This window comes from Odocoileus virginianus, chromosome 21, assembly GCF_023699985.2.
Source record: "Odocoileus virginianus isolate 20LAN1187 ecotype Illinois chromosome 21, Ovbor_1.2, whole genome shotgun sequence".
Lineage (NCBI taxonomy): Eukaryota > Metazoa > Chordata > Mammalia > Artiodactyla > Cervidae > Odocoileus > Odocoileus virginianus.
In genome coordinates, this window is record NC_069694.1 from 5,400,053 (window position 1) to 5,427,662 (window position 27,610).

The 27,610-nt window shown below is 38.2% G+C and overlaps 1 protein-coding gene and 1 long non-coding RNA gene across 2 annotated transcripts; one reads left to right on the forward strand and one right to left on the reverse strand.

The window, feature by feature from the left end:
- On the reverse strand, positions 1-18,824 carry TMEM33 (transmembrane protein 33). The gene is made up of 7 exons (XM_070451960.1): positions 18,446-18,824; positions 16,076-16,170; positions 15,364-15,551; positions 11,645-11,712; positions 10,599-10,732; positions 6,651-6,734; positions 1-5,437 (listed from the first exon to the last, which is right to left on the reverse strand). The coding sequence occupies exons 1-7, from the start codon at positions 18,488-18,490 to the stop codon at positions 5,308-5,310; spliced, it is 744 nt and encodes a 247-aa protein (XP_070308061.1). The 5' UTR covers positions 18,491-18,824; the 3' UTR covers positions 1-5,307.
- On the forward strand, positions 18,102-27,610 carry LOC139030194 (uncharacterized). The gene is made up of 2 exons (XR_011482476.1): positions 18,102-18,220; positions 27,321-27,610. It is a non-coding gene; the product is annotated as an uncharacterized lncRNA (long non-coding RNA).

A 27,610-nucleotide genomic window follows, 5' to 3' on the forward strand; every position in this document is an offset into this window, starting at 1 on the left:
TTAAACCCAGAGAGATTTTTTTTATTACACAATTTGATTTTTACATCAATAAAATCTTAGATATAACAATACAGATGAAGGAACAACAATCTAATTTGTATTGAAATAAATATGAGATACACAAAGCACATACAGTGGAAAAAGGTCACAATAAGTTATAAGTGGAGACATTATTTTGCTCAATCACCAGAGAAAGCCCTTGACACTTCCAATTTCACACCATCAAATTTATCATTCTTGCTGATTTAAGCAGAACACAAAACAAATATGGATCCCAGGGCTTACTTTCACAGGTACCAGCATAGATAATTTACTACAGTGATCCAATTTGGAAATCAGTGGGGACCAGTAAATCACTGCATAAAAGAAAGAGTGAATGAGGTCCTTTTTCCTTAGTGTCAGCAGGCTATGATTATTATGTTTATTAGATTTTCTTGAAAGGACTTCACATTTTCTCAAATATTCAGGAGCAGTATATTTCCCCTCTGAGCCCTACATTAGCATTTATGTGCTTTGGTCTTGAATACACAGTAATGATGAATTTTTCAATTTATTTTATAAATTTATATAATCTGGATAGTATTGGCCTGAAGAGTATATAACTCCCCAACCTGTATAATATTAGATATTAAAAATGGATTCAAGAGAAGTTACTAAGAAATGCTGACATACTGTATATACAAATTTAGTTCAATATATCCCATTATATAGAGCACCAGAAGCAATGCATTTATTATAATCAAGCAATTTTCTATGACTCTCTAATCTTTGTGGCCCTTTTACATTTGTTCCAATATATACATATCACAAATGTTGCCTGCCTAAGACTTTGCCCATTTGGTCTCAACTTACAAATAAAAACGTAAGCAAAAATCCATGTCAAAAGCATTTATCTTAAAATTACAAAAGAAAATAGTCAAAGTTTGGAATTTAAACTGTTATGAACCAAGGGAAAAAAAGTTAGTTCAAATGTACTGAGCATATATATGTATTAAAAAAAAGTAGTTTCAGAAAACTATGATGGAAAAAGTAAAATGATTCTTGGGCCTTTCCTTCTCCTGGAATATAAGCTAATTTTCAGATTCTAGCAAAGATATCTAGCAACAATTTTTTTTTCTATCATTTTCTAAGAAAAAAAAACTGTTATAGACCAAAAAAATACTGTACTTTATCTCTGGTCACATCAACGCATATTCAATGCAGGTCGGTTTTCCTATGTGCACTGCCTAAGAGCAGAAAGACTACTCTAGAATTAACCCCTCACACAGAGATGTGTTCCTTCTAAGTACCCTCCTGAACACCAGCTTAGAAGATACACATCACCGAATAACTACCACCAGGAAACTTCCCAAACATTGAGCAGCTTCTTTCCCATCCTTAATACCAGATCCAATTACAACTTTCCACCCAGAATACTAGAAGAGGACTGCTCATTAAAATAATTTCTGGAAATAACTCCTGGATTTACAAAACATATGTGCCTTTGGTATACACTAAATCCACTGAACTATGCTATCTATAGCCTCTCAGAATTCTCTTAATTCTAGAAAAATTCCAGTGAGGTGTTAAATGAAATTAGCTGTCTCTAACTCAAACTGAATTTACAAATCTAGGCAGCATTCCTAACATCCAAAATTACTGACATGCTTTTGTATTACTGTGAAGTCTTAATTTTAAGAGGTGGAACTGGGTGTACCTTGTTTACCAAAGAAATGACCGTGAAAAAAATTAAGTACCATTTCCTATATACCTGAAAATGAAGGTGAAAGAACAATTTTATAATGACGTGTTTAGGTAACTTAGGCACTTAGGGAAACAAAAACAGCAGCGAGACCATGATCTGAGTACCACCACCAACTGCGGCCTATGCTATTTACCTGGGAAGCAGGTATTAACAGGGGACTTATTCCAGCTTTTGAACATTTTTGTATTTAAAAATGTACTCGAGTAAATGCCTACTAAATATTTACTGAATGCTGAATAATTACATATTAAAGAGAATCATGGAATTCAGGTCCTTATTAGCTGCATGGCTGACTCAGGATTTAGTGGCATTTAACCTTCCAACAGGGCATGATAGACAGCTATGGACTACTTGAGGAGAGCGCCACCTACTGCTCATCAGCATAACCGGTTACTTTCTCCCTTGAGGTTTTCATCACAGAATGAAAATCAGCCTCAATTTGGGTGACAGCATTAAGCTAGCAGATCAAAAAGGGCTTTGGGTAGGGGGTGGCAAGGAGCTTCAGACCTATGTTAAGTAAAACACATTCATTAGCATTACATAAGGATCTTTACCACATCCCTCAAAATTAAGTTTCATTCATTCTGATCTCAAAACTTTATTTAAGAAATTCTCTTTGGACTGATGTTAAATATTTAAAATTCATGAGGAATCAAGTATACAAAAGGAATACAGAATCTTTGTTAGAATAAAGTAGATTCTGTATGAGGCCTACACCTGTCCAAGATTTAATATTTAAAAGCGCTAGGACAGCAGCACTATACAACTTCCTAACAATCAGATATTCTAGATATTAAATCAACTTTTTTTAAACACATAAAAATAAATTCAGCTATGCAGCTGTAACTTTTCCTAGTACACTCATTCTATATACTCTATTATAATAATTTCCTTTTTCGTTAAACATTTTGCATTGTGTAAATGACATCCAAGACATACAATTTTATTTTTTTTGACCTCGTTTGCATGTGAGATCTTAGTTCCCTGACCGGGGCTTGAACTCGCACACTCTGCATTGGAAAGGTGGAGTCTTAACCACTGGATTACCAAGGAAGTTCCTGTATTTCCTTAATCTAAACCTGATTAAGTTACACTGTACTTTCAAATGTCAAATTAGCTGACTGTACATATTCATACTGCAAAATTCCTAACTACAAGTTCACGCAAACTAAACATCTGGTAATGCTCAAATTGTAGAGTTTTTCAGGAGTTTAGTGAGAGGAAAGTGAAAGTGTTAGTTGCTCAGTTGTGTCCCACTCTTCGCAACCTCATGGACTGTAACCCACCAGGCCCTTCTGTCCATGAAATACTCCAGGCAAGAACAATGGAGTGGGTTGCCATTTCCTTCTCCAGGGTATCTTCCAGACCCAGGGACTGAACTTGGGTCTCCTGCACTGCAGGCAGATTCATTACCCTCTGAGCCACCAGGGAAGCTTATTTATAAACCAAACTTTTCTTTAAAAAATACATCAGAAGTATAATCCCATTATATGATAAAAGCCTCAACTTCTGAAGCACAGAGTTTTAAATTTTAATAGTATTAATGTTAAATTCTTTTTGTTAAAACCCACCTAAATTATTTCCTTTAGGAAAATCTTTTTGATCAATAATAATTTTCAAAATAAAGGAAGAAAAAATAAAAACAGAGGCATACTTAACATATCATTAAAAGAAACAATCATGGTTAAAAGAGAACACAGAAAAAGAAAATCAATAAATGGAAAAACTGGTAAAATGTAAGCTCCACATCTTAGTAGTTAATAGTATTGTCCCAGGGTTAATTTCTTAGTTCTGATAAATCTTGTATAGTTATAGAATCTGTTAATATGAGGGGAAGCTAAGTAAAGGATATACAGAAACTCTACTATTTTTTACAACTTTTCTACAAATCTAAAATTATCTCAAGATTAAAAAAACTGTAGAAAACAAAGAAACTTAGTAACTTAAAATATAAATATGCCTTCAGCTGCCATAATTTCTTGATATAATTCAAATTTTTAAAAACATCATTAGAAATAATATATTGTTTACTTAACATTAAAGTTACTTTATTGCTCTAGAAAATTTAGTTTTTAAAACCATCAGATTACATACATAGTGATAATGAGAGTGCCCCCCAACAATCCACTGTGTATTAATGAGGCTTCTCTAATTTTGTAGATAATATTACAAAATTACAAAAATAGCTGGTTACAGTTGAGCTATCAAGTAGGTATCACATTTCTATAGATCAAAAAGTTGCATAAAAAGAAAACTGATGTTACTGCTAAGTCACTGAGTATATTTGAGAAATCCAAATTACATGCACATAGAAGAAAACTGGTTACAAAAACCATTACATTACGCTGTATTAACATTTTGCAACATTTTAAACATTTCCAATCATGCAATAATAAATAAAGGCCAGAATGAATTTTAAAAAGGAGTTGATGGAAGCTCAACAAACCTGTTTCACATGTTAAACAACTCAAATCACAGTTGCATAATACATCCAATTTCTCTACATTTATCCATGCATCACAAGACTGAAATGCACACGATTTCCCCCACAACTCCTCTGGCCCCATTCCCAATCAATAACCTTACCTATAAACCTTCCTATTTAATCTTTTAAATGAAATTTGATGGGTAAGCATGTATGATCTTCATTATTATTTCAGAATAGATACAAAATTCAGTCACAGCTCAATCTTCACTGACATTCCTTTCAAAGGGCATCTGAACTGGTGCAACTGTCTATGAAAATTCAAGTCTAAGAAACGGAGAAAACAGGCAGTCAAGCATCTGATCGAAGTAATTGTATCCACAATCCTGAAAGGAGGATTTACTATCTGAGAAATGTTACCCAACCTGACTCTGAGAGGAAAACTGCAAGACTACTGCTCCCTGATGTAAAATGCTCCGGTGACCCCCAAGTGTTTACCCAGCTGGTTAACGACCTTTCAGTTGGGCCTTTAAGAAAAAAAAAAACCAAGTAGAAGTAAATATGAAACAAAATTTTGGAAGGTCATAGTATAAGATACATAAAGAAATCCAAAATAAACGTGTCCTAATGAAGCAGTCCAAAATCTACATACAAGCACTTTGAAATTAAACACAGGAGGAGGGGTGTGTTTTTGTTACAACCATCAACCAAAATTACTGAATGGCAAAAGAATACTGTCTCAAAGTATACTGAATTTACATGTTAATATTACCATAACGAACTCATGCCAGATGTAAATTCAGGTTACCAATTAGATGAAAACGAACTTTTAGAGCTATTTTTACCAGACAAATGTACTTCATGATAAAGGCACAGCAGCATCTAAAGAATTCTTGATACATTTATCACAAGATTCAAACTTTCTTAACTATTAACACATCACAATAAAGTTTCTCAGCAAGTGTTTGAAAGGCTTGATTTAACATGCCAGGAAAATGATTACTTTTGAGATGCATTTATGTAAATTATGTAAATTGCATTGAGGTCAGTTTTACACCTGGAATTAACCATCCCTAGCAGAAGTACCAGCAGCTAACAATGCTTATTTGTATTATATGTAACTTAGCTAGACGTCACACTATGCAACTGTTGGTGCCAGTCTGCTTATAAAGGCGATGCTCTGGAGACAGAGTCTTCTCACAAAGAGTGGGCAAGCAGGCTTCATTATAAGGTGCTCAACAACAATCCTCAGTTCATTAAACAAGGTCCTGCAACATAAAATAGTTTTTCTTTAAGAAATTCAATGAAAAAGCAATGTGATTCAAGAGTAAATGCTGATAAAGGACTTTCCCACTAAAGAATCTGAAGTAGTAATAATCAGGATGTACTTCAGGCAACATACAGAATTAAAATTCCCCAAATCAACACCTGTGTCCTTTTTAGGGAAAATACTCATTTAATAAATGGCTCTCTAAGGGCTGAGATTAGGGATGATTTGTATTTCCTTCACAGTTGAGTCACATAATCTTCACATCTGACTTAGGCAAATTCAACTAGGTCTAAAAAAAAGAGAGCAAGAATGTGAAAGTTATCTAATATGAGCAATCCCTCCTACCATTTCCTTAAAAGAACATACTGCCTCTGAGAGCTTTCCTCATCCGAAAGATGGGAATATGTACTTATTGGAGTCACAGTGACGTTCCAAGGAGGCAACACAGAAGATGCTCTATAAACGCTGCTGGTGTTCAGCTGCCGAGTCGTGCTAGACTGGACCCCACGGGCGGCAGCCCACCATCACTCCTCTACATCTAAAAAGTACTAAGTTCCAAACTTCTTACCCTGAGGCTCAAGAAGTTTTACGATATGGTTCCAATACACCTCTTAAATCTCTGCTCTAACCACTCACCACTCAGAATTTCCCTTACGGTCAAACAGGTTTACACACGGGCCTCTGAACTCGTGCTCCTATTGTTCTCCCTAAAACGCTGTTCCTTATTCTCACTGTCCACTGGAAGTCTTTAGTCCTTCCAGAACAAATTAAAACACTTTGTGAAACTTTCCTGGGCTCTTCTCTCTTCTGGCTCAATGATCTCCTCCCTCTCGTGGACTACAGTACTGATAGAATAACCACGACAATTCACCACACGTTAACATGTGAATACCACATCCTGCATTACTGTTTCCTTTCTTATCTGCGATGTGTTTCCTCAACTAGGACAGTACCAGGAGAGGGAGACTTTTGTCCCACACAGTTTTAAATTCCTTACACTTTAGCACTGTTTTAGATGTGGTCAAGAAAACGTCAGTCTTAATGGCTGAAAAGCAAGCACCTCCTCATCAATCCTAGAACTTAAGATTCACAAAACCATTGCTTGCTTCTAAATTCTAACATAAAAGTTAAACAAGTCTTAAAAGTTACAAATGGTATATTTCACAATACAATTAATAAATAAAACAGATTTAAACCAATCACAAGCTTACCGACAATATGGATTTCTTCGAGAGGAGTATCGAAGAGTAAGGAATCTATAGTATATAAAAGGCTGGAACAAACTTCCTTGACCACTGAAATAAACAAATACAAGGGAAATAAATACACACTATCAATTCATATGTATACTCAAAATTTAAAGGCAACTTAACTGGACAATGTATGTGTTTACATTCATCAAATGATCATAATAATATCTATCTTATCTAAGTCCAAGTTATTCATGTAGGTATTGTTAAATTTTTTAAAGCTACTAAATAAATCAGAAAATGTTATATAAATGCTTCAAAAACTGCCACTAATAATTGGTAATCAAGTTTTAAAACTTTTAATAAAATATTTAAAATGAAAAGTAGTTTATTTGGTATATAAACAAATAAGAAAATTAATAAAACCATATAGGCTCACTAGTAAATGTGAGTATAGGCTGAACATAGCCTACACTATTTATTTTTCTTGGTTAAAATCACAATCATAATACCCCAAGAGTCATATACATGTTCATGAAATTCTAAGTCTGGAATCCTTTCCTAGGAAGAACTATCTTAAGATGTTCACTGAAACCACCACAAATAAAACACAGCGACAAACTAGCAGTCTCCAGGCAGGAATACTGAAGTGGGCAGCCTTCTGCAGCGGCTCTTCTGCAGCCAGGGACTGAACCTGGTCTCCTGCCTTGCAGGCAGGTTCTTCACCATTTGAAGCACCAGGGAAGCCCAGTTGGGTAGCAGGGCTAAGTAAATGATATGTATATTTGATGGATTCAGTATGCAATTACTTAAAATCTTGACTACTGAAAACTATACAGGGACTCTGAAGAAAGCAGGATATAAAGCTACACATATTATTACAACTATATTTTAAAAATCTGGAGAAGAATGAATGCATCAAGATGCTGAATGTGGTTTGATTTTTAGGTTAAATTTTTTAAGCCTCCCCACTCACCCCTGGCAGAGCCACATAGCTTGTGGGATCTCAGGTCCCTGAGCAGGGATCAAATCCCAGCCCCCTGCAGCAAAAGCACCGGGTCCTAACCACGAGACTGCCAGGCAATCCTCCTTTTTAGCCTCCCTGCCCCCCAAGTGTATTACTTTCATAATAAAAATTTACATGATTATAAATTTATAACTAAATATATCTACTCTCTCCAATAAATCATGTGATAAAACTTTAACTCTGTAAATTAAAAAACAGAGGCATTACAGAACACATTAAGTAGAAAAGAATATTCAATGAAACACAAAATTTCCATCTCCAACTTAGTTCCTTCCTCAAAGTTATAGCAGTCTCTAATATATCCTTCCAGAAATTTATGTAAATAAGTGTATACAATGGCTAACATGCAGTGCTCACTCTGAAATGCACTGAACCCAGTTAACTCTAGGAAGGAAGTGGTATTATCATTCCTATTTTAAAGATGAAGAACCCTGTGGATGTACCTAGAGTCTGTCATACAGAGGGAATAAGTCAGCAAGAGAAAAATAAGTATCACCTATTGACGCACACATACGTTATCTAGAACAATGGTACTGATGGACGTACTCGCAGGGCAGGAATGGAGAAGGCAGAGGACGGACATGTGAACACAGGCGGGGAGAAGAGGGTGGAGCAAGCGGAGCGCAGCGCTGACACGCACCAGCACGTGTGACCGCTGGCGGGAGCTCTCCGCTCGGCTCAGAGACCCAGCTCAGCGCTGGTGAGGACCGGGAGGGCTGGGGCGGGCACGCGGGGGCAGCGTCAGGAGGGAGAGCACACATGGACGCATCACCACGTGTAGACGGACGGCTGGCAGGAGCTCTCCGCTCAGCTCAGCGCTGGTGAGGACCGGGAGGGCTGGGGCGGGCACGCGGGGGCAGCGTCAGGAGGGAGAGCACACATGGGGAATACCCTACACAGTTCTCAACCAATTTAAAATTTATTGTATCTTAGCGACCATCCTCTACCACAACACACAAATTATCTTTACAACCTGAAATATTCCGTTTTATGCATGTACTAACAAGCTCTCTACTAATGAACAAACCCAAAATGATCATCCTTTTATCTGTCATTGCACATGCGTATGTATTATGTAAGATAAACTAACTCACAGACCACATAAGATAAACTCATAAACTGTTCACTTCTAAATACACAGTTTTATGCACTATTGCTACAAATTTAACTTAATAACAATGCCTTCTAATATTAGACTGTGCTTCTACCATGAAAGGTAGCATTTAAGGAATGACGACTTGAAATGTTTAATTTTATAATGTGTTATATTAAAGTGACATACTTAAACCATTAATAGCTTCTCTTGTTAGGGAATTGAATAATACTTTATTAAAATATTTTTATTTTTAAATATTACTTTTTTAAAATAACAACACAATTCTTCTATTTTAATATTTTGGTAAATTCTCATTTCCTTTACAGTAGTCTTAAAAATTAAAATCAATTTGTACATTGTAAGTGTTTAAATAAAGGACTAAGTACCACAACTGACTTAATATACCAATATAGTAAAAACTTGGTATGCCAACAAAAAATTCCCTACAGTTCCAATAATGACGTTTTTTTAAGTGAGCTTGGCATCTCAGCATTTCATAATAACTCTTTTCAGCTTACTTGAAAGGAGAACAAACTGTTCTGTTTATTAACCTGAATAGACACCAGTTATCTCCACATGTAGAGTTAGTTTTGGTAGCTACATTTTAACTTTCACTCAGGTACATAAAACAAATCACAGAACCTGGGGACACCCAAGACCAGGTGACCCAAAAAACAGAAAAATGAGCAAGAAAGTAAGAGGGCAAAAAGTTCCCTTCACCAATTAAAATGTTTAAGTGTATGATGAAGATTACAAAAAAGATGAACTAACTTCTAGGGTGAAAATTCCAAAGTTGAATAACAGACAAATACAGTTGCATCAAATTCCATACTCAATATTCACAGAATGTTACAACTGGAAGGATTTTGGCAGTTACTAATTTCAACTACTATTAGTTTTTTAAATGTAGAAAACCAAGGCCCAGAAGGCCTAGTTAATGGTCAAATCAACCAGAATCCAGCTCCCTGACACTCACTAAGAAGTTTTTCCATTGTGCCATTCTAGGACCCTATTTAAATTATATTATCTAGTTTGGAACCCCACAGCTTAACAACATGTGGTGATCCTGGAATTTTCAGAGGAAAATATCATTTACAACAATGGTACAGATGCATTTATGAGGAAATCTAGAAAATTCTCTTACCAGCTTTAAGAAACTGCTAAGGAAAGGAGTAACTGCTGGTATATAAAAACCTCACTAGTTAATCAAGGCAATGAACATTAAAATATTTCATAGACAAAAATGTTTGTTACAAACTAATGAGATTATGGAAAATAGGTAATACCAATCTATTAGAGGGCAATTTGGTACCTGGTCTATTAAATATAAAATGTAACCAACTTAGACTCAGTAAAAGTATATATAGATTCACACAAAAGTATAAGCAGACAAGTAAAAAAAATGTTTACTGCAGCAATATTTGGGAAAGTAAAAATCTGAAAACAAATGACCATCAACAGGGCAATGGATAATAAAATGTGACATGATAATATGATGGAATACTCCACAGCCACTAAACAAACCAAACCTGGAGCTGTGAATGTCAAAATAAACAGGTCACAAAGAGTCGGACACGACTAAGCGACTTCACCTTTTCAAAATGTTAAATAACTCATAAGGAATAATACAGACGACAAATTCCTAGGTTTACTACAGTCAACTACAGTAGCAGGACTAGCGTGGTAGCTCTATACTATCACGTGAGAAGATGACCGCTAAGATTCACCTAGCTCTACATGTCAGGATTTACTTCAGCAGATTTAGGCAGCATAAAATTTGAGTTGATACACTTATTATACTCACTTAGACACCAGCCTCCTAAAACAAATGTATCTTTATTCTTACCTGAAAAGCATAAAAACTGTAGCAGGCATCAAGAATATTTCATTACATGCAATGAATTTAAGAATATTCTGTTGATTAGCGCTTAATTTATCCAAGAGAGATCTCAGCAGGGGTAAACTATTTGAACCCTTTGCCTTAAAACATAAGAAAACAAATATTAGAAGTCATAAAAGCATTTTTGATCACTCAATTATTTTCTTTCCTTAGATAAATGGCATATGTAACATGCAATAACAACCAAAAGACAATTATTTGAAAATGATGATATAAAAATTTACAAACTATACATTTAGGGACAAAAGTTAACATATTTTCCTGCTTTACTGTATTTTCTATCTTTGAAGAATTAAATAGAGAACTTTAATGAAAGCCCTTTTCAGTCACTGATGCTTTGTTTTCCTTAAGAAAGATTAGATTTTTCCACTAAAAGTGGTGGTGATTTCTCTCAACCATAACAAAATCTGGCTATGCAGAAATATAAAGTATCTGAGATTCCTTAGTTAATTAAAGATAGAAATCACAAAGTTCAATTACTGCTGTAACCCAAGAACTATGGAGATAAAGAAAAAGGCCAACACAAGGCAAATTTCTGGGTATTTTAATTTAAACTTGAGTGCACATGCAGTCAATCTGCCTGGCACATGGAAGTTATTAGGTTAAATGTTCTGACTCAGGAATAAGAAAATGTTTTAGAAAAGCAGTAGTTTTGAACATCAGTGTAAAGAAATTCAGTACACTCTACTCATCTAGTGTGTTAAACTCACTGACAGAACAAGAGACTTCTGACAACTTATCAAATATATTTCAAACTTCAGAAACTCGTCCAGGAACTGGGCAGTGATTCTAGATAGAATCCATTAAGACAAAATGTACTAGTTTATTGAAACAATAAAAAATGCCAAAATTTTCAAATCACTAATTCAGAGTAAGTCTGTAAGGAACATAGGAACTTTCTGAGACATGCCCAAGTGTCTTAGAACTCAAATTTGTGTCAACTACATGTAAATCCGGGAGTCAAAAGGCAAGGCCAACAATGTTTTACTTACATCAAGGATCTTTTTTGTGTACGTGGCAGCATGAAGCAAAGAAAATAACAAGACTGGGAAAATACTCACTGAAGAAAATAATTAAGGAAAACATTACAAATTCATCAAGTACTTTGCACAATAGGGTATGTATTATGTTCAAGTATACAGATCTGAAATGGCATCTGCTAAAATGAGTTCAGTGATGGCTTCTGTTTCACTGATACTTTATAAAATGAAGTTTTTTTTTTAATCTGTAAAGAAAGTCATTTTTTTTAAACCCATAGTTCTTCTTATGAATAGTGAAAAAGTTTTTTCACCTATTTCTAGTATATAAAATATTGTGAACATTTGCTAAATTAAGATCTAGGCCACCTCAAAGTGATAAGTAATATGGCTTTTAACCCCACAATGGTTATTCTGGACAGAATACCTTAGCCATCAAGTATCAACACAGTCTTTGTACTGCTTTCATCAACTTAATATAGCGTAATGGTTTAAAAAGTAGTTCCCAAATTTTCTTCAACTATAGATCTTTAATTCATTTTTTCCTACAAGGACTTCATTATTTTGAGATACTGTTCAATCAAGCTTATAAAAGCTTGACTATAAAGTCAAGCTTTCATGGTTAAGGTATTCTCAATCTGTACAAATAAAAAAGACATTGTATACCTGGTTTATATATATACTCAATTGAGAATCTCATCAGTTTTAATTATAGACATGAGCAAAGAATCGTTAACTTTCATTATTCGGCTTTTTGTGATAGCTATTATATACAATTTTCTTTTAGCTTTTTTAAAAAATGGAAATTGCTCAAAATACTCTATTTATCCCAACTTCTGCTAGGTTGATCACAAAAAACCCCCACTTGTCCAAGTTAATTCCATGAAATGATATAGACTGTTAATCATGAATGGCAAAAACACTTGTCCTCAAAACAGTAGTAATTTCTAAAAAATAGCCCATGACATTTTTCTACACCAACTGGAAGCTTGGTGTGAGGGAACTGATGACCACTACGACACAATCTGAGTATTAAATTCATTATAACCAAAACTCATCATCCAGGACCCAAAGGTTCCTAGGTTCCCACTGGCGAGTAAAACACTGGCCCACAGCCGAGTGCTGTGAGAATTCTAACTCTCTAACATAAAAGTTCTCTGATTAATATCCTGACCAAATCTTCCCTGTCACTTATAAGAATAAAATGTCAATTTCCTGAGAAGAGACCATACATAAATAAAAATAGCTTTACACTTTTAACAGGATCCTAAATTCAGAGTCAAGATATCTGGGTCTCATTCTTGGCTCTGACACTAACTTCATTTCCCTAGGCCAAGTTCCATCTTCTGTTGTACGAATTTGCAGTGATCAAAGCTAGGGGTTTCTAATATGTCCCATCTCTAACATTCTATAGTTCAGAAATTCTTGATAAGAGATTCATAATCTTAGCATTCATTGTTAAACTATTTAGAAAATTCAACGGACAAAGCTGCTGCTGCTGCTGCAAGTCGCTTCAGTCGTGTCTGACTCTGTGTGACCCCATGGACGGCAGCCCACCAGGCTCCCCCGTCCCTGGGATTCTCCAGGCAAGAGCACTGGAGTGGGTCGCCATTTCCTTCTCCAATGCATGAAAGTGAAAAGTGAAAGTGAAGTCGCTCAGTCGTGTCTGACTCTTCGTGACCCCACAGACTGCAACCTACCAGGCTCCTCCGCCCATGGGATTTTCCAGGCAAGAGCACTGGAGTGGGGTGCCATTGCCTTCTCCAAGGGACAAAGAGTGTGTAACAGGAAAAGGACAATATATCACCTTTCTAAGAGCAAAGATCACAACATGACTTTGGGCTCACTTTTACTAATGTTAATATCGAACTACTTTAGGAATCAGATTAGTATTTCTTGCCAATTAATAGCTTATGTTATTCCCACTACATGCTCCCCTCCTACTAAGAATTTAAAGAACACTAAATCCTTAATCTTCAACATTCCCTACAGAAGGCATAGCAAATAACTGGACAGAAAAGGCAGCGAGTTTGTCCTCACTGTCAAGGAGTCATTTGACAGCATCTCAAGATTCACTCAGTAAAACTGTCCCAGAGGTCGTAATTGATGTGTTCAATTTGCTCTACATTAATATCTAGAAAAAACAGTTTCTACTATTTCTATTCTTCTCTTCAAAGAAACTTTAAACTACTAAGGGCAGAAACAAGAATCTCTAAATAATTTTCCATTATATCTCAGAAAAGCAAGAATTTTAGTATTGCTGATTGTAGAGAAACTCAATGAATGTGGCTGATAAAAGGTCAATCCAATGATATGTCAACAAATGTGCTTATCGCTTACGGCTGTAGTACAAGGATTATCTAGTGAGCTTTACCTACATTACTATTCACTTGCCAATGTGATATCAGGCAGGTTATTTTAAACTCCTTGAGCCTCAGTATACTTATCAATAACATAATGCTCATAATAGTTTTCTTTAGAATGTTGCAAGGATTAAATATGTCAAGTTCATATACACTGGCAAAGTAGGTGCTCAAAAAAATTTTCCTTCCATTCTCTTTTCCTTAAGACTTGTGTTAGAGACATATTTTATTTGCTTTCCATTATGTACAGTTGTATCATAAATATTCAAGAACACTTAAGAGCAGCACTTCTTAAAGTACAGAATATTTTCCTGAGGGATGATTCAAGGGGAGTTGGGTAGGGGGGTGGACAACCGATTAAAATGAAAGTTTAGGAAAGACTGGAAACTCTTAGTGTCACAATGCACATTACCATATCAAAGGTCCCACAGTAAAAAATCTGTTTAACGATGTTAAACCTATTGCTTCCCAAACAAACTGCAGAATCTCTTCCCCTCCATTTAAAATATACCTATTATCCCACATTTCTGAAATGTATAAACATACAAATTCCAAATATCCAGAGTCTGTCCTTATTTTCTACTTTGTGCTGTGCTGAGTGGCTCAGTTGCGTCTGACTCTCTTTGACCCCGTGGACTGCAGCCTGCCAGGCTCCTCTGTCCATGGGGATTCTCCAGGCAACAATGCTGGAGTGGGTTGCTATGTCATCCTCCAGGGGATCTTCCCAACCAAGGGATCAAACTCAGGTCCCCTGCACTGAAGGCTGATTCTTTACCATCTGAGCCATCGGGGGGCCTATCCCTTCTCCAGAGGATCGTTCCAGCCCAGGAATCGAACCAGCATCTCCTGCACTACAGGCTAGTCAAAGCAAATACTAACTTCTTTTTACTTTATTAATTACCTCATTCTCGGCTTAAATATAAGGTATTTCTTGATTAATTTCCTTTTGTTTCTAGCTTACTGAAAGTTAAAAGATAGAGCTAAGGATTTCTCTTTTCTTAAAGCAAGACATCTGGGCATCTTCCCAAAGAAGGTGTGAATTAAATGAAAAAAACTTACATATTAAAATAAGTCCTCCATGGGCTTGTGCTTTGAATCTGAATTTTGCAACATCCATTGCTAACAGAGAAGTTTGTAAGATCAAATATAAAAAGTTTAAAATTCCCAATCACCTTTTCAAAATTTGGACTTGGAGTCAGAAACTCTTATACTCAACGTTATCTTCTTTCAAATGAAGTGCCAACAAACCAACCAACCCAGGCTTCATGGAACACCCTCATTGCTGAATCCTTCCAGTAGCAAAAAATAATCAAAAGTGACCTCCCTACATTCAGTAGGCAACTGCACTATCAAAACGGTACAAAAGGATACTTGTAACAGGGTAGGAATTGACAAAGATGAGTGAGTACAACAGGTAGTGGCAGCTGTCCTCCAACAAAGCCTGGGCCAGGAACGCTCTGCTTAGCTGGAAGTGCGGCAGCCTCTGGTGCAGCCTCAGAGCGCTGGTGAGAGCATTTGCCAGCAAAGCACGCTGGTAAAAGCTCGCTGCTTCATGCAACCTGTGAATTAGAGGGGAGCTCATCAGGAGAGTAAACAGCTACCATACCTCTTCCTCCTTTGTGAATTGCATCATAGTTGCACAACACCTAATACCTAAATCTATGACTTGAGCATAGAAAAAAAAGTATGTGATTCAACTGAAGCTTTTCAGAAGCATCGTTGTATACATATACCCAACTGAATATCCATTTCTACTGAAGTATAACTGATGCACAATATCCTACTGCATTTTCCAAAGCAGTCACTCTTCCTCTTAAACACTCAAAACAGCGAAAAAACATGACCTCATCCCCACATTCATTTTCTCTCAGATTTTCAATGTGGTGTTACTTTTCACAAAGCACATAAAATATACCTCCTGTTGGTACTATTACTAGAATATTAGTACCTTTAAGGGTGAGACATCTGTTTTATTATTTATCAACCCCCTGGCTATTTAACAAAGTGTGACATCTAAAAAGGTATTCCAGAAAAAAATGACTGAACAGGTGACTACCAACAGCAGGAACACCGTAATACGCACCCAAGCAGAGGCAGAACGAACAGAGCTGAGCAGTAAACTGTGAACAAGCGAGAAAGCCACATCGCTGTGTCCAGTTTGTTGGCCATCATGAATTGCTGAATTTAAAAGGAAAAATACTGTAGGTCAATGAAGCTTGCAAATTATGTTCTAAAGGATGACTATTTTGCAATTTTATCCCTATTCAAAATGTCTCAATGCTCCTGTAGCAACTGTTTTTCTAGGCATAACTCTTAGCGCAATTGTTCTTCATCAGTGAGTTTCTTCCTTCTGAAAGCTCCCTGCCAAGTCTTTCACCGATTTCTGTGGCCCGAGCCACGTATCACTTTCTTCTCCACTTTTTCTTCATTCTATCTTTTCTTTTGCTGCATTTTGCTAAAAGATGTGTCCATCACACAAACTCCGTAACTTAAAACTGATTTTTTCAAACTGCATTTCATAGTCAAATCCTCAAGCGGCTTTTACATTTTTGATAGAATCTACATAAACAATTTTTACATCAAGACCCAAATAAACATGTGAGTATATAAAACAAAAACAAGTTTCACAAAAACAAGCTTACTTTTACTCTGTGTGATGGATTCTGCTATTTTGTGTTCTATTTAATGTTTTAGAAACAATGTTTACACAAAAAGGATTTCAAACCTAATAGGTTTTAACCTGGAGTCTCAAACACTGCTGGAAGCAATCTAACTTTCTCTTTCAAAAGAAGATATAAAAAACTTTGGGGAAAAAATACAAGTGTATTTTAAAATTCAAGGATGTTTTTAATTTTACTGCAGGCTTTCTAACAGTATGCAGGTAATTTCAGATATATGACTCTGGGTTTATTCTATCCAAACCTACTACATGTTTACTCTTGTAAATTTAAATGTTCACCAGTAAGTCAAGTGGAAAGATGAATCCAGCTTACAGTGCTCAGTTTATCTACAAATATTCGGACTCTACGCAACTGTCTGAAATTTAATTTTAGAACATTATGCATGTGCATTTTTTACTACACAGTTAAAAAAAAGATCTAAGAAAATGTATTGGTTTACATTTTAAGAGTGAACTATGACAAATAATTCAGGCAAAAAATATCAATGGATCTTTGGGTGAAAAAAATATTGAGGTGAAAAGTTATTCACATAATCTTAAAGTATCATGACACAATACTTTTTATTCACAAAGAGAGTAAGTTATCTTTACAATAGAGAAATCTGGTGGACACCACCAAAACCAAATGACCAAACTCCAGTGATGGGATAAATCAACATAAAATGCTTCCTGATATATATATGAAATGCCCTGAGAAGAATGAAATCTCTTATTTACTATTTCTGCCAAGCATTTAACCTGAATCTAGTGGGGGAGAGGGGGTGAGACAAAAAATTAGACAATTCCAATTTAAGGAGCATTCTGCAAAATAACAGGTCTGGACTCTGGTAAGACAAAAATGGTAAGAGAAGAACAAGGGTATTATTCCAGACTAAAAGGGACCAAAGGCCAGTAAACACATTGCAAGCTTTTTGACTGAGTTTGGATAAAGAAGCAATTTAAAGGACAATTGAGGAAATTTGAATATGAATTGTATATTAGGTGGTAACAAGTAGCAACGTTAAATCTGCAAAATGAACTATAAAAATTTTTGAATTAACTGCATTGTGGTCTACACAAAAATATTCTACTAAGTACTACATTATGGTACATTATTACATTAGTACATAAGTACTAATTATAATGACGCATGTAACTCTGAAATGGTTCAGCAAAATAAAAAGGTGTGCACAGAGAAGAGATGCTGCAAATTTTTTTTAAAAAAGTGATTCGCTGAATTCACATGCCTAGTGTTTAAGTACAATTATGCTTCTGGTACAAAAAAAAAAAAAGTAAGCAGCTGATATGCATCCTAAGAATAAAAGTTTACATAAGCTTAATATTTCTCTTCGTAAAATGACGAAGGGGGAAAAGAGAAAAAACCGCTCTTTCTTTTGCTTAAAAAGGGGCAGGCCTGCTCTCTGCCAGCACGCATGTGCGGAATGAGGCGAGTGTCACAGCACAATCTCAGGTCGCATCTTCAACCGTGGAACCTAGGACAGAGATCGACGGGTGGGAAGAGACGAGAAGGCCCGCTCCTCCGTCCTCAGCATGCAGGTGGGCATACAGGTGAGGGCCACTGGGGGAGGCCCGCCTGTTGTCGCTGCCGAAAGGGAAACTTTAGCTCCGTCTAACGTCTTAGCTCACGATCGGCTCTCTCCCCACCCCCACCCCAGCCACTAATCCCAGTCCCGAAAGCAATAAGCCGGCGGAACGCCCGGGACCCAACTTCCAACACTCCCAGCTCCTTCCTAACTTGCAGATCAAGCCAAACGATCCTGTCCGCTCACTTACCACTGCGCCCGCCCCTTGGGGGCCGTTGGGGGCCGTATCCGCCATGGGGGCGCTCACACTAGCGTCTGAGACGCTGCACTCGGGAAGGGAAAAAAGAAGGAAGGTCAGCGCCGGGGCCGCAACTCCGGGAACCGGCTTTCCTATTTGCGCGAGCTTCCGAACCTCCACAGAGCAAAGCTCTCGCCGCTTCAGTGCAGCGGACTGTCCCAAGGGCAGCCGCAACGGCCGGGAAATAGCCGCTTGGCACGGGCCAAGAGCAAAGCTGGGTTTCTAGAAAGACCGAGACGAAGGCGGAGCTTCGGAACAGGGCCCAGCAGGACCGACCTAACGCCACCGGCTCCAGGTTATTGCCGAACCCGGAAGTGCTCGCTTTGCTTCCGTGGGGAAGAGACGGTGACGCAGGAGGGACTGCGGCGCGGTGCCCCGAGGCATGACGGGAAGTGTCGTTTTTCTTGCTTTGCCTTCCCGGTTTGTGCGCGCCCATTGCTCTGTAAGCAAAGAAGCCGGGCAGCCGAAGCAGCTTTTCTCTCATCGTCCACTCACAACTGGTCCACTCTACCCGTGGCCAAACGGCAAAGGCTCTCTACTCCCTGACACAGAAGCCTCGGAAATGTTTTCTTTGCCGGTTTCTTTCAGAAGCCCACGAAGCTCTTTGATGCTACCTCTAAAATGAGTTATTTCAACAAGCACTTAAATGAGAGCTGCTATGTGACAGGCTCCGTACTTGGCAAGGAATATTTCAAAGATGGTTATGACACAGGCTGCGGGAGAGAGAGGAGAAACGGCAGTCAGAGCCCAGTGCTTTCTGTAATGCGTGCAGAGGCGGAGTTAGTCACAGGCGGCATATAGGTGGGGGTCAGAATCAGAGGGGTCCCGGAAGCGTTCCCAGGAAACCTAATTCTGGCGCAAAGTTTTGACGTACAAGGAGAAGTTGGCTAAATGGGGAAGGGGAATGCAGACAGCAACAGAACGTGCATGAAGCAACTGGACAGTTGAGTATAACCACAAAGATCACTCTGGAAACAGGATAAGGGGACGATCAGAGGGGGCAAACCCATAAGCCCGGGGGCAGGCTTCCCTGGTGGTCCAGTGGTCAAGAGCCCTTCTTGCAATGCAGGGGACGCAGGTTTGACCCCTGACCTGAGAAGATCCCAGGAGCAAGTGGGCAGCTAAGCCTGTGCCTTGCAACCCCTGAGCCGGAGCGCAGCAACTACGGAAGCCCTCCTGCCCTCAAACCTGTGCTCAACAAGAGAAGCCACTGCAATGAGAAGCACGTGAATCGCGGCTACAGAGTAGGCCCCGCTCACCGCAACTAGAGAAAGCCCATACCGCCAGCAGCGATGAAGACTCAGCACAGCCAAAAATAAATAAATAAATAAACATTTTAAAACACCAGGGACTTGCGGACTTCCCTGGTGGTCCAGTGGCCAAGACTCTGAGCTCAAGTGCAGGAGGCCTGGGTTCAATCCCTCGTAGGAGAGCCAGACCCCACAGGCCACAGTTAACAGTTCTCATGCCACAAATAATGATCCTGCATGCCTCAAATAAGATCCAGCACAGCCAAAGACATAAACACACACACACACACACACAAATCCAGGGGCTTTATAGGGAGGCCATTGCATATACAAGGGGAAAAGTGATGGGTTTCTGAACCAAAGCACTGTTGTGGGGGAAGAGAGGAGGAAAGATGACTTGAAGAGGCTATTCAAGATTGGTGGCTGACTAGGTATGAGTAGGCTGGAGAGGGAAGGTCATCTTCCAAGACCTAGAGAAGAGCTGTAGAGAAGGAAGACTTAGAAGATCTGGAGACTGAGAATAAAAACCTGAGGGTTTTGGAAGGAGGAAGCTGACTAGAGATACACAAGCAGCTGGTACCACACTTGAAAAGCATGACTCCTTTTTTTTTTTCCTGGCTTGTGGAATCTTCGTTCCCTGCCTTGCCAGGCCTGCTGCTCCAGTTGTGTCCAACTCTCTGCTGCCCCTTGGAGTGTGGCCCACCAGGCTCCTCTGTCCGTGGGATTTTCCAGGCAAGAATACTGGAGTAGCTTGCCATTTCCTACTGTAGGGGATCTTCCCAACCCAAGGATCAAACCTACGTCTCTTATGTCTCCTGCATTGGCAGGAAGATTCTTTACTAGTGTAGGCAACTGGGAAGCCCTTAGTTCCCTGACCAGGGATCAAATCCATGTCGGTGGTCGTGAAAGCTCAGAGTCCTAACCACTGGACAGCCAGGGAAGTCCCAATATATTCCTGTTTGATTGGAGAATTTATTTGATTCTCTTGTATTATAACCTGATAATTCTATATTCTTATTAAAGGTCTTACATTTCAGAAAGGAAACATGAGAACATGGAAAGTAGAAGAAGGTAGAGGACTTTCAGTGAATGGCCTTATACACTGTATTTATAATTTATTTATTTATTTTTAAACATTATTGGTTTTTTTGGCCCCACCCGGTGAGATGTGGGATCTTAGTTTTCTGACCAGGGATCAAACTGGGACCCCCTTGCAGTGAAAGCACAGATTCTTAACCACTGGACTGCCAGGGAAATCCCTGTATGTATGATTATATTAAAAATAAATACATTAGAAATGGCCATAAAATAATACTAATGTGGAATTAGTCCACTAATGGACTAATATCCACTAATAATAGAAAGACCCATCAGTGAATGCTAAAACCGTTGAGAGAAATGTTGATGGCACAATACTGACACAATTCTAAAGTATCACTCCAGAGATTTGTAGTTTAAAAAAAAATGAATCTTTTCCATGGAGAAACATGCCAATTAAGCCTTAATCAAGAGATCAAATTTAGCACCATAAATAAACTGGGTTATCCTGACACTGTCTCCTGATGTGACATAATATTTACAATATTCTCTAAAGAAATTCTTGGCAGAATATTTACTCCAAATTCAATCCAGCCCATCTAGACCTAACTTCCAGGCTACAGGAAATGTAACAAGACAGAGTAACAACTTAAACAACAGCATGAGACAAAAATCAAAATGCAGTTTTGATTTCTACAAAATAACTGGCCAGGATCCTTCAAAATATAAGTATCATTACAAAAGGTGAAAGAATTGTTCCAAATTAAAAGCGTGTCCAAAGCCATAGCAGGGTTTCCCAGGTGGCTCTAGTGGTAAAGAATCTGCCTGCCATGCAAGAGATGCAAGAGACACAGGTTTGATCCCTGGGTGCGGAAGATGCCCTGGAGCAGGAAATGGCAACCCACTCCAGTGTTCTTGCCTGGAAAATTCCATGGACAGAGGAGCCTAGGGGACCACAGTCCACAGGGTCACGAAGAGTCAGATACAACTGAGCACACTCGAGCACACACACATGCAAAGTTGTAACAGCCAAGGGCATGGTTTGATTGTCTGGGTTATGGGTGGGGAGAGAGTAATAAAAGAAACTTGGGGACAATTATAAATTTTGGACACTTGATTGTAGAGTGAATATTAGATGACATGTTGTTAATTTTTTTGAGGGATATATGATTTAGAGGTGAAGTTTCAGGATGTCTGCAACTTATATTCAACAGTGTCAGCAAAAAAAAAAAAAAAAAAAACCTAAGTAGATGGGTGGACAGATAGAGCAAAAGCAAATACAACAAAATGTTAATAATTGTTCAGTCAAGATGAAAGATATTGTATTATTCTCTGATTTCATCTGCGTTAAAATTTTCCACATTAAAAAGCTTGGAAGAAACTAAAAGGAATTTTGTTACAGCAATGTAATGCCTTCTGAGTTTTAGTATGCCCAAAATCATATGGTAATTTATTATCAGGTATTATATATAATATTCAATCAACTGACAACTCAGTTTGTTTTTCCAGTGGTATTGAAAATAAACAATTAAAAGCGAACAGCAGCAGGATATGTCACTTTGGCATAAGGGTTATTTTAGGCTGAAGGCAATTGAGAAGCAGCAATTGAGAATCCGTTCTCCCCTCCATTTGCCTAAAAACAGGACATAAATTTGTGAAGTTCTGCCTCCTCCTCTCTCTATCGGGAAGAACAAAGGTTACCCGCATCAGCACAGACGTGGCACCAAAGCAATCTATGTAACAAACTTTCCTAACCAGCCCTCATTTTCCATTGGTTCCTCTGTATAGTTGCCTTCCCACAGTTTGCCACTCTAGAAACTCGAAAGTCCTTTTCCTTTGTCTTGTCACTTCTGTTAAGATGCTGCATACACCAGAGTTTTAACCACCCTCTGTGGGTTACTCCCACGTGTATGAATCATGCACGTTATAAACTTTCCAGGTTAATACACTTTGATTTTCTCTTGTCACTCTTTTTGTCAGTCTCGTTTACAGGACCGCAGCCAGTGAAACTAAGAAGGGTTAGGGGAAAACTTTTTTCCTCCCGTGCAAAAGACACTGAGGTTGCAAAAGGAGTTGTGTAAACTCAATTGGTTATTGAGTCGAATTTTTTCCTAACATCTAGCCTGGTATTTTAAATTGTCTCTTTGTTCAGTGCCCTAGAAAATTTGACAGCTACTAAGACTCAGAAGATTGAGTAAGATGCCTTTCTTACAGAAAGAAAAAGAGGTTGGGAAAGAACTAGTGTGACAGGTTCTCAGAGAGATAACTTTTATATCCTTACCAAAGGTCTTACATTTGAGAAAGGAAACTTGAGAAAATGGAAAGTAGAAGAAGGTGGAGGACTTTTGGTGAATAGCCTTGTACACTTATTTATGATTTACTGTTTGTTTATTTTTAAACTTTTTTTTTGGTCATACCTGGTGGCATGCCAGGTCTTAGTTTTCTGACCAGGATCAAACTGGCACCACCTGCAGTGGAGTTTATGGTTTGGTCAATTTCATTAAAATTATCAGTGCCAGCAGATCTTTCAGAAAACCTTTTTTTTTACTTCCGGGAGTCCATGTGTCACAGAAATTAATCTCTTGCCATATTTACTTTATATATTTTCTTCTTTATAAAGCAATATATATACAGTTGAAAATCATCCCTAACCCATTATCCCAGTTACCCAGAGCTACCTCTTCATGGAAGTTACTGTATTCTTTCTGTTCATGTTTTTATTGTTTTATTACATACATACTTATTTCCTAGGTACATGGAGAATAAACTATATACAGTACAGCTTTAACATTTTTAATAGATGGTACCATACTTCATGAATCCTCTTGGAACCTGCTTTTTTCAGTGTTTAAGCTATGTGCACGTTAGTATACCTAGGCTCAGTTTATTTATTCTAGTGATAAGTACTATATCTTATAGTACTTTTAAATTTTTGAATTACCAAAATTAATCTTAATGATGCACATTTAGTTTTTCACTTTTAAAATCAATTCTATAGTGAATAGTTTTGAGCATGTATCTAGAATAAATATTTGATGTGGAATGGGTAAGCCATAGGGTTTATTCAACCTTGCACATTAAAATAGTTGCAAATTTACTCCCCCAGGTGGCTGTATTTAGTATATGAGAAAATTCTTAATCCCTGGCAACGCTTGTTATTTTCAATTTTCACTGAGCTTATATGTGTGAAATGGCATATCATTGTCTTTTTTGCATTACATATCATTTGCATTTTCCTAAGTAGCCATGAGGTTGAGCATCTTTTCACAACTTTATTGGCCATTCAGGAGTCTTCTCTTTTTTTTGCCTCTCTTTCTATTGTGTTGTCTTTTATTATTCATCAATTCAGTTCAGTTGCTCAGTAGTGTCCGACTCTTTGCGACCCCATAGATTGCAGCATGCCAGGCTTCCCTGTCCATCATCAACTCTGGGCGCCTACTCATGTCCATTGCGTCAGTGATGCCATCCAACCTTCTCATCCTCTGTTGCCCCCTTCTCCTCTGGCCTTCAATCTTTCCCAGCATCAGGGTATTTTCCAATGAGTCAGATCTTCAAATGAGGTGGCCAAAGTACTGGAGTTTCAGCATCAGTCCTTCCAGTGAATATTCAGGACTGATCTCCTTTAAAATGGACTGGTTGGATCTCCTTGCAGTCCAAGGGATTCTCAAGAGTCTTCTCCAACACTGCAGTTCAAAAGCATCAATTCTTTGGTGCTCAGCTTTCTTTATGGTCCAACTCTCACATCCATATATGACTCCTGGAAAAACCATAGCTTTGCCTAGATGGACCTTGTTGGTAAAGTAATGTCTCTGTTTTTTAATATGCTGTCTGGGTAGGTGATAACTTTCCTTCCAAGGAGTAAGTGTCTTTTACTTTCATGGCTGAAATCACCATCTGCAGTGATTTTGGGGCCCCCCAAAATAGAATCTCACTGTTTCCATTGTTTCCCCATCTATTTGCCATGAAGTGATGGGACCAGATGCCATGATCTTAGTTTTCTGAATGTTGAGCTTTAAGCCAACTTGTTCACTCTCCTCTTTCACTTTCATCAAGAGGCTCTTTAGTTCTTCTTCACTTTCTGCCGTAGGGATGGTGTCATCTGCACATCTGAGGTTATTGATATTTGTCCTGGCAATCTTGATTCTGGCTTGTGCTTCATCCAGCCCAGCGTTTCTCATGATGTACTCTGCATGTAAGTTAAATAAGCAGGCTGACAATATACAGCCTTGACATACTCCTTTCCTGATTTGGAACCAGTCTGTTGTTCCATGTCCAGTTCTATCTGTTGCTTCCTGACCTGCATACAGATTTCTCAGGAGGCAGGTCAGGTGGTCTGGTATTCCCAGCTCTTTAAGAATTTTCCACAGCTTGTTGTGATCCGCACAGTCAAAGGCTTTGGTGTAGTCAATAAAGCAAAAGCAGATGTTTTCTGTAACTCTCTTGCTTTTTCGATGATCCAACGGATGTTGGCAATTTGATCTCTGATTCCTCTGCCTTTTCTAAATCCAGCTTGAACATCTGAAAGTTTCTCGGTTAATGTGTTGCTGAAGCCTGGCTTGGAGAATTTTGAGCATTACTTTACTAAGGTGTGAGATGGGTGCAATTGTGCAGTAGTTTGAACAATAACATATTTGGCATTGCCTTTCTTTGGGATTGGAATGAAAACTGACCTTTTCCAGTCCTGTGGCCACTGCTGAGTTTTCCAAATTTGTTGGCGTATTGAGTGCAGCACTTTCACTCATCGTCTTTTAGGATTTGAAATAGCTCAACTGGAATTCCATCACCTCCACTAGTTTTATTCATAGTGATGCTCCCTAGGCCCACTTGACTTTGCATTCCAGGATGTCTGGCTCTAGGTTATCTGGGTCATGAAGATCTTTTTTGTACAGTTCTGTGTATTCTTGCCATCTCTTCTTAATATCATCTGCTTCTGTTAGGTCCATACCATTTCTGTCCTTTATTGTGCCCATCTTTCCATGAAATGTTCCCTTGGTGTCTCTAATTTTCTTGAAGAGATCTCCAGTCTTTCCCATTCTGTTGTTTTCCTCTATTTCATTGCATTGATCACTGAGGAAGGCTTTCTTTTTTCTCCTTGCTATTCTTTGGAACTCTGCATTCAAATGGGTAAACTTTTCCTTTTCTCCTTTGTCTGTAGCTTCTCTTCTTTTCTCAGCTATTTGTAAGGCCTCCCCAGACAGCCATTTTGCCTTTTTCATTTCTTTTTCTTGGCGATGGTCTTGATCACTGCCTCCTGTACAATGTCACAAACCTCCGTCCATAGTTCTTCAGGCACTCTATCAGATCTAACCCCTTGAACCTATTTGTCACTTTCACTGTATAATCATGAGGAATTTGATTTAGGTCATACCTAAATGGTCTAGTAGTTTCCCCTACTTTCTCAAATTTAAGTCTGAATTTGGCAATGAGGTGTTCATGATCTGAACCACAGTCAGCTCCCCATCTTGTTTTTGCTGACTGTATAGAGCTTCTCCATCTTTGGCTGCAAAGAATATAATCAATCTGATTTCGGTATTGACCATCTGGTGATGTCCATGTGTAGAGTTTTCTTTTGTGTTGTTGGAAAAGGGTGTTTGCTGTGACCAGTGAGTTCTCTTGGCAAAACTCTGTTAGTCTTTGATCTGCTTTGCTTTGTACTCCAAGGCCAAATTTGCCTGTTACTCCAAGTATCACTTGACTTCCTACTTTTGCATTCCACTCCCCTATAATGGAGAGGACATCTTTTTTTGTGTTAGTTCTAGAAGGTCTTGTAGGTCTTCATAGACCCGTTCAACTTCAGCTTCTTCAGCATTACTGGTCGGGGCATAGGCTTAGATTACTGTGATATTGAATGGTTTGCCTTGGAAACAAACAGAGATCATTCTGTCATTTTTGAGATTGCATCCAAGTACTGCATTTTGTACTCTATTGTTTTTATTAATAGTCATTATTATTTATTGTTTGAATTTTGAAAACACATGTGTAAATGTTAAAATTATGTTTTGTTAAGTAGTCCTTTGTTATGAGTTGGAAGTTTTCTGCTCCCTTTTAAAGCTGAATCAAAATATTAAGTGAATACATTGGGCACAGATGGAGAAACAGGCTGTCCCACAATCCTAGACCCCAAGCTGAGCTAGAGACTGCCAGGCTTGGGTCTGTGAAGCTGCTCACTTAAGATAAATGAAAAAGGAGCACACACCAGGTTGCTTTCCAAATCTTGTTGATTTATGAAAGATGATATTCCCCATCAACACTCTTTCTATAGGTTGACTTTGTTTTCCTGACTGAATCAACTTAGTCATATTATTCTGAGAACTGAGCTATTTTGATTTCAATCTCTTTGCTTCTTCTGCACTCTCAGATGTGCTAAAAATAGACTAAAAAGGACTGCAGACGTAGGCCTACAAGGGAGGTTCTAGAAAGATTTCGAAGAAGAACTAAAGTGTTTTGAATACATAAAAATAAGGGGGTAACTGCCTTTCTCACAAATGCTGCTCACTGTTAGTGACAGTAGATTTTCTTTTTGTGTTGCCTGTCCCTAGAGCATAAGCCTCTGAAAGACAGAGTGTATTTTCTCCATTCCTGTGTCTTTCTCCAGACTTCACACAAAGTATAGATGCTGACGTGGATCCCAGGACAGTGTTTGAGGAGCTTCAGGGACAGCATAAAATGTACTGAGGCTGTAACGGGAGAAGTTGAAGCCACTTTGTCAAGACATTTGGTTTGTGTAAGAGCTTCGGTGGTTAGTGTTGACTGTGGAATGCCATGACATCTATCATTTTTCCTCTGTGGGAAGAAAGCTGTGGAAATAAAGCTGTTGTGAATAGTCTTA

Excerpts from the sequence above, each read along its gene's own strand:
- TMEM33 (XM_070451960.1), bottom strand. The coding sequence starts at position 18,490 with ATGGCGGATACGGCCCCCAACGGCCCCCAAGGGGCGGGCGCAGTG. Across the intron at positions 10,733-11,644 it reads ACACAAAAAAGATCCTTGAT|GCAAAGGGTTCAAATAGTTT; the intron begins GTAAGTAAAACA and ends TTATGTTTTAAG. Across the intron at positions 5,438-6,650 it reads CGAAGAAATCCATATTGTCG|GACCTTGTTTAATGAACTGA; the intron begins GTAAGCTTGTGA and ends TTTATGTTGCAG.